General features: G+C 38.3%; 1 protein-coding gene across 3 annotated transcripts in view; it reads left to right on the top strand.

Moving 5' to 3' along the window:
• TRPS1 (trichorhinophalangeal syndrome I) overlaps nt 1-11,319 on the top strand; it is a 311,159-nt gene that overhangs the window by 64,963 nt on the left and 234,877 nt on the right. For all 3 annotated transcript variants that reach the window (XM_006830660.1, XM_006830659.1, XM_006830661.1), the window contains exon 3: nt 5,061-6,190. In XM_006830660.1, coding sequence (XP_006830723.1) covers nt 5,061-6,190 — 1,130 coding nt within the window. The remainder of the gene's footprint in view (nt 1-5,060; nt 6,191-11,319) is intronic.

The raw sequence follows: 11,319 nt of genomic DNA, 5'->3' as shown, positions 1-11,319 counted from the left end.
TTTTTTTTTTTTTTTTTTTTAAAAGAAGTCCGTGTATGTCAGGCAGCGCCTTTAGGATTGGATGCATGAATCACTGTCGCGTCCTTGTCCGAGGTAACCCAGGGACCTGGGTGGGAGACATTTTGTATTCATGTTCACGTCTCATGCACTGAGTTCATTCATTCATTCTACCACATACACTGAGCCCCTGCCTACTTCCAAAGAGAACTATTTCTGTAGTCAAAGAAGGGATATGAAAAAGCATGGACTCAGTAACTACAGAGCCTACTGATTTACAGCTAAGAATGCTGGGAGTGGCAAGGTTATGAGTTTGTGCTCCTCAGTGACTTTTGTCACTTTCCCTTTCTTCAGTCTGTTCATCCCATTGGCAGGAGGAGTTCACAGTGTATAAAACAGTCGTTCCCTCCATATGAAGTCATACTGTGGAACATGCTGTTAAGTATGGCACCACTAGTCACATGTGGCTATTTCAGTTTCAACTCAGTAAAGCTAGAACGAGCTAGGAAGTCCTGGTGTGGCGCTGTGGGTTAGTGAACTGAACTGCAAAGTTGGTATGAACTGCAAGGTCAGCAGTTCAAGCTCACCAGCTGCTCCTCAGAGACCCTATACAGGGTTGCTATGGGTCAGGACCGACTCGATGGCACTTAACAGCAACAGTAAGGAAAAAAATAAAATTACCTAAATGCAATAGAATGAAGTGAAACAATCATTTCCTTAGCTGTACTGGCCCATCATTACTCAAGGACTGGCTACAATATTGGGTAGAACAGAAAATTCTATTGGATGGCACAGCCCTTGAGTTTGTGGGAAATTTCAGGTACATTCTCTCAGCTGCTCCTCACAATAGTCCTATGAAGTGGCAAAGTATACAGTATGACTTACTGTACAGCTGAGGAAACTGTATAACCAGGTTAAATGATGTATATTTTCATGGAACTTAACTGATTGAACTTTCCTTAGGAGGCAGGGGAGATAGAAATGAAAAAATATTTTTTTATATACAATTTTGAATCTTAAATTATAAGTATCTTGAAGCCAGAGATATGATCTAGTTTGTTCACTGTTTTATTCTTAATACCTTTTATAGGGTCTGCTACAAGCTACGTCCCTAGTAGTTAATAATCATGTGAATGAATAGATGTCATTTTTGGCTTAAGCAAAATGTGTGGTTTAATCCATGTCTTCAAACGTGGCTACCATAGCAAAAGAATTGCTGGATTGTTAGTCTATAATTAAAGGTCTGGTTAGTCAAATAAGAAAGATGGGAAGCTATGCTTACGTCTTAGAACTTTTTACACTGCTTGTGATCTCATTTTGTATAATCACAACTAGAGAAGGAAACTTTTTTTTCTACTCCTTGCTACATTCAAACATTTGAAAAGTTTGAAATAATTCTCTGAATGTGTAGGCACTCTTCCCTGGCACTATGTTTCATTAAAATGTTGCTGCAAGCATTTATTTTGCACAACTCTTCCTGCTCTGTGTATTTGTGTACATATGCACTTAACCTAGAAAATAATTGTGTTAAGTGAACATTTGTGGGTCACGACAACAAAATGGAGATGGTCAGTCGTCATCGGTACTGTCTTCTAAAATCATACTTTATTTTCTTTCACAATGGCATTTAGATAATGTGCATCAGGTATGTTTCCCTCTGTCGTAAATGTACATCTAGCGACATAGAAAGTATAAAAACTGACCAAATATAGCCTTTATGTGTTATTTTTGAAAGAGAAAAAGAGCTGAATAATGGGTAATTATGTCAATATTACCAAGATTTACAACATTTACAAAATGATATTTTACAATATGGAACTCTAATATTAGTTGTTTCATAGTATATAAAACTATTACACTGTATACTACTATTTACTAAGAAGGCAAATGGATGACTTACAAAAGTGCCAGATGTGTTGTTCTTGTTGTTAAACAAAATGGTGTCCCATTTTTAGCTTTTTTGTCAAGATGATGCTCAGCTACTGACAGACTTGAAATCTGTGTGCTTAGTTTAATTGAGTTTTTGTTTATTTTATGTGGTTTCGAGAGAGTGGTCAGAAGTATAAAAACACTCTTTAGCATCACCAAAGTTTACAGCTGCTGAATAATGGATTTGAATGATTTTCAGTAAAAAATACAACTTTGAGGCGCACGGCATCCACCCATATGAAGGGCCTAATGCAGTCTGTAGTAGCTTAGTGAATCCTAACCAGAGCGTTTGCTGGCTCTTTTTTTATTTTAATTTTTTTATAAAAAGGCTATTCTGAGTGTAGTCATTCTTAGTCTGGATTTTCTGACACTTAAGGTTGTTGTCAAATATTGGAAGAGATGGTGTGATGTTTAGCAATAATTTAAACTCATTTCAAAATTTTAGGTAGAGGGATTTCTCAAGAGTATGTTCGCTCCTGATTTGGTGTTTTCAGTGTGGACACTGAGCATGAGGCCTGATGATTGCAAAACCCAAGAAATAGTGATGATGTGTCGTGGTTTCTCAGGAATCCCTTTTGTACAAGCAGAAGTTCAAAATGTTTTATATTTTGGAAGCTTGACAACCCTGAAGCAATGTGGTAGCTAAAACAAAGCAAATTTATGTCTCTAGATTTTGCACACTTGCTTTGCCTATTAGAGAAGAATGGGATACTTCTGGATTTGCCTTCTTTGATTCAAGTTTAGTTCAGTTCTTGAATTGGCAGCATCACATTGAAATGTTTCGTTTGTAGGAGTTAAGATTTCTCCTCACTTCTAGCCAATTGGGAAATACATGTAGAAGATTTTGCAATATTATACATCACATGTCATCACTAATTATAGTTAACTTAATTCACTTAAGTGTTAAGTTAGAGTGGCAAATAAACTGTGTCTTTGAGTGCTATAACTTTGACATCTGTCACACCAGGGATTGATTGCCAGCGTTCATTCTTGAGAGGTCTTCCCATTTTTTCCTTTTTTGTTAGATGATGCTCAACTTGAAATCTGTGTGCTTAGTATGATGGATAAAGTGAAGCATTATCATTCTTCAATTAAAGACTGTTGGGGAGAGCTTCATAATCATTATCTTAATGTACAGTTAAAGTTGAGGTATTTTTATCTTCCTGCATACTTCCTAGAACTGTGGTGGCTGTGGTGGCAGTGGTGTGTCATAGCAGCCCTGTATAAGGTTTCCAAAGCTGTAAATCTTCATGGGAGCAGAAAGCCTCATCTTTCTCCCAAGGAGTGGCTGATAGATTTGAACTGCCGATCTTGTGGTTTGCAGCCCAACTCGTAACCCACTATGCTGCCAGGGTTCCTTTTCTAGAACTGTAGTACTGGCAGTAAATATAGAGATTTTCCTAATTGAGGAAGCTGTTGACCAGAGAGGTCAAGCAACTTGACTAAGGTTACATCTGTCTTTTAAGTGGCAGAATGAAGACTTCAGTCTTCGTCCTGTGCAGTAGAAATACAAACACATTGCTCAGTGCACTAAAGGAATATTATTTGCATTTCAAGTAGAGCCTTTAAAATGATTTTGTGATGCCTGAGACTTTTCTCATGATGTGCTTTGGATATGAGCAGCGATCACACGTGTCATTTTTGAGCAGCTGTTGCAGAAGGCAGAACATGATTATGCCACTTGCTTAATGCATTACATCTGGTTGCTGGAAAAGTTAAAAATTTCTTTGATTGTTGGGAGAGGAAATCATTTCCTCTTTGGAGCATTTCAGTGACAAACTTTAAAACCATGCATTTCGGCGGCAGCTCAATGGAGGCCTTTAGTTGGGCTACCCATTGAGATGCATAGGAGAACCCTGTACAGGTCTTCATAACCCCATGCCTTAGTTTCTTAGTACTGCCATTAGAGCAATACAAGTGAGTGGCTTTACCACGCAGGTATTTAGTTCTCACAGTTTCGGAAGTTTGAAGACTGAGTTCAGCGTGTCACGCCTAGGGGAAGGCTTGCTCTTTCTGTCGGCTCTAGGAGAAGGTCCTTGTCTCTTTCCAGCTCCTATTAGTTGGTTTCTTGGTGATTTTCCTGTGGCGTGTCTTCCCCTCCACTTGGGATTCCTTGCTCTTTTTATAACTCAGAGGTGATTGGTTCAAAGCACACCCTTCACGGATACAGTTTTCATTAATATAACAAAGAAACTCCTATTCCTAAATGTGATTCCATCCAAAGGAATGGGGGTTTAGGATGTGTGATCCGTATTCGTGACGGGACCCAATTCAATCCATCACACTCCATTGCTATGTAATTTCATAATTTGGAGGACAAAAGCAGAGCTGGGGTGATGTTAATCATATGAATTATGTTATTTTGGCCTTTGAACATCCCATCAACCATTCATGGGAGGTCTTGGTCCCTTTGCCATGAGAAAGAGCCTTAGTCAAATAAGGCCCTTGGAGAGTTTCTTCTTTTAATTTGTTCTAGAATGAGAAACATTTTAAACTTTCCACATTGGTCCTCCATCATAAAAATTTCCTGACCATTCCATTCCTTTTATTTTCAGATTACTCTGGTTGCTAGTGCTTCAATTATAAGCCATTCTGAGTGGTCATTTTAACACCTCTGTTTTACCCAGAAGATACGATAGCTCATCTCTTTCTGCAGCTTCATTGCTGTAAGATCTGAACAGATTTCCTTGGAGAATATCTGCATTGAGTAGTCTCTGAGTAATTGTTTCTGGTTTTGACAGCAACCCTTAAGCTCGGTGAAGAGAAATCCCATGTGATCTGGATGCTTCCTCAAGAATAAGATTTGAGGGACGAAATAGTAAAATCTACTCAGTTGGAAATTGTTGCCTTATTTTAAATATAGATATATACTAATAAATCTCTTGGATTAGCTCCCATGGTCTCTCAGGTCTTACTTTGGCTTTGATTGTTTAGCAGAATGTGCCTCTCAAAGAGTAGCTATGGAGGAGAAATAAGAAGTACATTTATTTGGCTCTGATGATTCAAGTGATATCATAATAAATACAATTGTATTTTTTGATACGGATCCTTGGCTGTGTTACACATCCCTTCCCCCTTGAGAATTCACTGAACAAACGACAAGTTTAAAGTAACATGCATCTCTTCTGCACTAGGTCACTTCAGGTGGAACATTCATTGGCATTGGACGGAAAACACCAGATTGCCAAGGAAACACCAAGTACTTCCGTTGTAAATTCTGCAATTTCACTTATATGGGCAATTCATCGACTGAACTAGAACAACATTTTCTTCAGACTCACCCAAACAAAATAAAGGCTTCTCTCCCCTCCTCTGAGGGTGTGAAACCTACTGAGAAAAACTCTAACAAATCCATCCCTGCACTTCGTTCCAGTGATTCTGGAGACTTGGGAAAGTGGCCGGACAAAATCACAGTCAAGACTGGCGATGACACTCCCATTGGTTACTCAGTGCCCATTAAGCGCCTCGATTCCTCGAGACAAAATGGTACAGATGCCACCAGTTACTACTGGTGTAAATTTTGTAGTTTCAGCTGTGAGTCATCTAGCTCAGTTAAACTGCTAGAACATTATGGCAAACAGCATGGAGGAGCTCAGTCAGGCAGCCTTAATCCAGAATTGAACGATAAGCTTTCCAGAGGCTCTGTCATTAATCAGAATGACCTAGCCAAAAGTGCAGAAGGGGAGTCCGTTTCCAAGGCAGACAAGGGCTCTAGTGGGGTTAAGAAGAAGGACTTCTCCAGCAAGGGAGCCGAGGATAACATGGTGACAAGCTACAATTGTCAGTTCTGTGACTTTAGATATTCCAAAAGCCATGGCCCTGATGTCATTGTAGTGGGACCGCTCCTTCGTCACTATCAACAGCTTCATAACATTCATAAATGTACCATTAAGCACTGTCCATTCTGCCCCAGAGGCCTCTGCAGCCCAGAAAAGCACCTTGGTGAAATCACTTATCCGTTTGCTTGTAGAAAAAGTAATTGTCCCCACTGTGCACTCTTGCTTTTGCACTTGTCTCCTGGGGCAGCCGGAAGCTCGAGAGTCAAACACCAGTGCCATCAGTGCGCTTTCTCCACTCCTGACGTGGACGTGCTCCTCTTTCATTATGAGAGTGTGCATGAGTCCCAAGCATCAGATGTCAAGCAAGAAACAAATCATCTGCAAGGATCAGATGGGCAGCAGGCTGTCAAGGAAAGCAAAGAACACACATGTACCAAATGTGATTTTATTACCCAAGTGGAAGACGAGATTTCCCGACACTACAGGTAAGCCATGCTGAGAGGGGGAAGTATCAAGAAAATGAAATGGAAATAGAAGGAATCTAGAAATCTAATCTAATAATCATTGGAAGTGATTCAGTGACTCGGGAAGTGGTTGAACAAAATCACATAAAAGATCATAAAATGGCAGATTGTAGATTTATTGATTGATAACCACCGATTTTAATTTGGGCACTTGCTTCAGACTGTTTATTCTTAGGCTTCTTATTTGTTTTATACTATTCACTGAGTATATTTCTAAATTCTCAGTAATGCTGACACAGCTGATGAATTTATGAATCTACCACAATCCATTTTATATGTCCTTGGAAAGTATTATTTCATATGCCCTAATTTTGGACAACATAACTCTCATATTAATGCTGTCACTATAATACATTCTGACATCCTGGTGTGGCACTGTAGATAAATACTGCACTGCTAACCATGAAGTCTGCAGTTCAAATCCACCAGCCACCCTTTGGAAACCCTAGATAGAGTCACAGTGAGTGGGAACAGACTCAGTGACACTTAACAACAACAACATAATACATTGTATTTACTTTTTCAAATGGGAATCAATCCGTTGAGAACATGTTACTTATTTTCCTTTTCAAGTCAGATTGGGCATTCTTCTAGCTTTGGAAAATTGCACAACATCCTTATTTGGCATGTAAACAATAATCTGAAGGTAAGTATTCTATCATTTGATTAACTTTGGATTTCTATACATTCACTCCTCCAAGCAGATACAAGTATTTCAGAGTCATAGCTAGAGCTGGGGTCAGCTACTATGTTCCTTGTTCCACTCTGTTATCTTCAAAAGCATTAATTTTCTCAGATACTCCTTCATATTTTCTAGAGGTGAATTTAGGATACATACTTTTATTCCATTTATGCGGTCATTCCTTCATTAATTAATGAATTCTAAAATTGCCCATTATGCCATATATTGAAATTGCAGAAGAAACGTGACAAACATTGTCAGTGCCTTCTTGGAATTTGTGGTTCAGTAAGGAAGACAACCACTTCACATCATTATTATTAGAGTGATGAGTGTCAGAAAAGACGAAGGATGTCATACTGTGGTTGCATCTGATGACAAACCAGACTAATCTGATAGCTTAGGAAGTGCTTCCCTGAGGAAGGAACATTTCAACTGAGCCTTAAGTTATAGAAATAGGATACAGGTGCTCAGATATTAATTACTTGCCCCTTATCGGGTGCTTCCATGTTATTACACCTCCAGGAAATAAAGATAGGTCACTTTTCTATTTAAAAACGATTTTCTATGTGCAGATTCAATATCCAAGGAGCCTTGGTTGCAGAGTGGTTAAGAGTTTGGTTGGTGGTTTGACCCACTAGCTGCTCCTTGGGAGACAGATACGGTAGTCTGCTTTCATAAAGATTTACAGTCATGGAACACTTAGAGGGGTACTTCTGTTCTATGTGTGGGGTCTCTGTGAGATGGAACTGATTCAACAGCAACAGTGGTACTGGGAGTTTCATATTCTAGTTAAAAATTTAGTTATTTCACTTTTCATTTCAATAGATAATAAGCATCCCCCCAACCCATTTTCTTTAAAAATTGTGTGTTAGTGAGAATGTGTGTATGTAAGTATTGTAAGTCACCAGTAATGAAGCAGGTCATGCCCAACAATGGCTATTAATGTTAGCTGTTAATGTGAAGGGCATCTTAATCTTCACAGTGAATCAAAATGTGCAGAAAACACTTACTTGAGATTTACACTGTTTAATTTATAAGGTCAGTCCCAGGAAAGACACAGTCCGGCAATCAAATATGTGTTCACACTTAGAGTGAGTGTTTCTGGCTCCTCAGATGTTGGCTGCCTGTTAATTTATCTCTGGGACTAGCAGACATTAGCTGCTGCCTCAGCTCTACTAGCGCGAATGTGTGAGTTTGTACATATTGTGCGTGTACATTTGTTAGATGATGTAAAATGTAGATGACCTTTTTTTTTTTGTTTTTGTAGAGGCAGCTTTCTTTTATCATGAGGAAATCAGTTGAAATATTCACACGTATGTACACACATACTCACATTCTGACACCTTTCTCTCCCAGGTCACTTACACAAGTGGTTTGTCCTGAGGAAGCTGAGGCCATTGCATTAGAACCTGCCTGGTGAAACAGGCTTTGAACATACTTTTGGTAAACAAAATATCCTCCAAGGTACAAAACGAAAAGTAGAAATATTGCTGAATAGTTTCAGAAGTTAGTGCAGTAATAAAAATAAGCTCCAAAAGGAAGAGTGTTCTTGTCTTTATCACCACCATATTGCAGGAATACAGCTGGAGTGCTCCTTAGAAGTGAGGCTGGCAAGACATTGTGTTGCTTACTTTGGTTATGTTATCAGGAGGGACCAATCACTAGAGAAAGAACACCATGCTTAGTAAAGTGTAGAGAGTCTGTGAAAAAGAGGATGATCCTCAAGGAGATGGGTTGACAGCAATTGTCTACAACAGTGGGCTCAAACATACCTACTATTGGGGAGATGGTGCAGGACTGGGCAGGGCTCTATTCTGTTCATATAGTCGCTAAGAGTTGGGACCAACTAGGCAGCACCTAACGACAACATCACCACTCTGTATCTGCACAATTTAGCACAGTGTCTGTGTGGTTGATAGATGCTCAGTGAGTATGTCTAAGTCAATGAAATCCTTAAAGTGTTTTTGATTACACAGTAGTTACAATATACTTAGATTTACAAGGTAAATTACATTGTGATCTTGGACTATTATATGGTCTTTGAACTTTTCTGATTCAGTGTTCACAAGGTGATTAATTTTGCATTGAAACCTTTCTGAAGAGCTTCCTAGGGTTTCATAGCAAATAACTGTAATTTGTGCAGTTTTTTATTTAACTCAACCTGTCTGCATTTTATCATTTTTATTTAAAAAAAATCAACAGTATTGTCCCTAGGATGTTAAAATGGTCTGACACTTATTCTTAAAACCTAGTGAATTTTCAGTGATCCTAGAGCTTTTAAAGAAATTGTTTAGATCTAATCAGTTGATGAGTTCTTGGAGAAATATTTGACATTTGAAGACTTACAATTTCAGGAGTGGTAGTTTGGTAGCAAAGTAACACAGATCTCTGCTGAATGTTGAACAACAACGGAGACCCCAGAGATGAGAAAGGACATGCTCACCTGAATGTATTTAAAACTTGATCTGCTATCAGTACCACTTTTTAAAGATGGAATAAGAAGACCAGAGTGTCCATAGCCCCACAGTATCTTTTTAGTTACATTTAGGTTTATTCATATTGTTCAGACAGGGAAACATCCATCATAATTCAGTATTATTACTATGGAATCTTTTACACTTCTGAGTACTTTATATACAAGATTTAAAATATATTAAAGATTTTCATAAGCTCAGGACTGTGCGTGAAATCATGTTGCATTAAAAAAATAACTAAGCCAAGAAGCAGTAGGGTTGGTAAGGAGCTTTGGGAAAACGTTCAGAGTAAAGGCCCTTTCATGGAGATTATGCCTAAGAACTAGGCTGGGTTGGCCTATCATTGTTAAGTGCTGTTGAGTCGGTTCTGACCCAATAGTGACCGTGTGTAGGGTTTCTGAGGAGTGGCTGGTGAGCTTGAACTGCCGACCTTGTGCTTAAAACAGACCCTGCAGTCAAGCACATTAACCCACAGTGTAACACCAGTACTCCTATAGTTAACTGGGATCAAATAGTCATATCTCTTTATGTTTCATCCTTACCTAATATGCTCCTAGCTCACAACAAGACTGGACTATTGTATTTCACTCATGGATTTGTTTCTATGACTCCATTTTCTTAACTATTTAACTAGACAATGGTAATCTCTAACTGACTGCCATTCTTTTCAAAGATGTCAGTGTCTAACATATTTCTGGTATGAGTTGTATGATGATCCTCTTGCAAAACAGCTGCACTATATAAAACCTACTACTTAGTGTATTGCCAAACTTCCACAAACTAAAGGAAATTTCTAAAGCTCTTCTTCCTTTCTCCTCACCACTTGTGAGCTAAACTCAGACTGGAGGGAAATGAACAGTAGACAAGCAGTAATGTGATGTTGCACGAAGGGCAAATGTCATATTCTTGCTATAGTTATCAAGAGATGAAGCTTGGTGTCAGTGGCAGAGAGGGGCTGCTGAATTTATCTGTTTCACTTTGGGCTGGAATCTTGAAGGCAGCTAAAATGATTTCACAGTGGTGCTTCCCTCTGGCACCTATATATAAAACAGTGTCAATAGTAAAAACAATTGTCTCTGTAGGAAAGTTCAGTAATTTGGCTTCTAAGATGTCCACGGACTAAAATAACTTAGAATGAACTTTTTTAAAGAAAATCGTACACAGGAAGAAACCAGCATAAGTGAAAAAAGTATAAACCAGAAATAATTAGTTTAGATATCCAGAAATTGCAGCTATAGGAATTTATAATAATAAAGTAATAAATACTAATTGTTTAAAAAACTAAAACATATAATTAGGAAACAGCAAGCAACGAAAGATTAGAAATGAGCAAGAAGATTAAAATAGAAAACATAGCATTTTACATGAATCCGAAAATATAATTATTAAAACTTAAAACATAATAACAAGGTTAAGTAATAGTAGAAATTCTAGAGAATGAGTCAATCAGAGTTTAGATCTGAAGACATTACCCATAATATGAAAGAAATAGAGGAGATGGAAAATATTTAAGTGAGCTAGTGGAATAGGGAGATACAATAAGCTGTTCTAACATGTCTAATCAGTGTCCCACAAAAAAGTTAATAGAAAGACTAGAGGATAGGCTATCAGTATTAGAAGATATATGACTGGTGATTCTCCAGAGTTGATGAAAGGCGTGAATACACAGATACAAAAACCCATAGCATACATTAATCAGAATAAATACAAATTCATTAAATCATAGGCACATTGTAGTAAGAATGCCAAGACAGAGAGGTCCTTAAGAGTAGGTGTTGTTGTTGTTGTTGTTAAGTACCGTGGAGTCGGTTTTGACTCATAATGACCCTACACAGGATTTCCAAGGCTGTAAATCTTTACTGGAGCAGAACACCTCATCTTTCTCCTGTGGAACCGCTGGTAGTTTTGAACTGCTGACCTTGAGGTTGGGAGCC

Source organism: Chrysochloris asiatica, unplaced genomic scaffold, assembly GCF_000296735.1.
Source record: "Chrysochloris asiatica unplaced genomic scaffold, ChrAsi1.0 scaffold00001, whole genome shotgun sequence".
Taxonomy (NCBI): domain Eukaryota; kingdom Metazoa; phylum Chordata; class Mammalia; order Afrosoricida; family Chrysochloridae; genus Chrysochloris; species Chrysochloris asiatica.
Note: the sequence above shows the minus strand (reverse complement) of the source record. Positions and strands in the feature narration are given on the sequence as shown.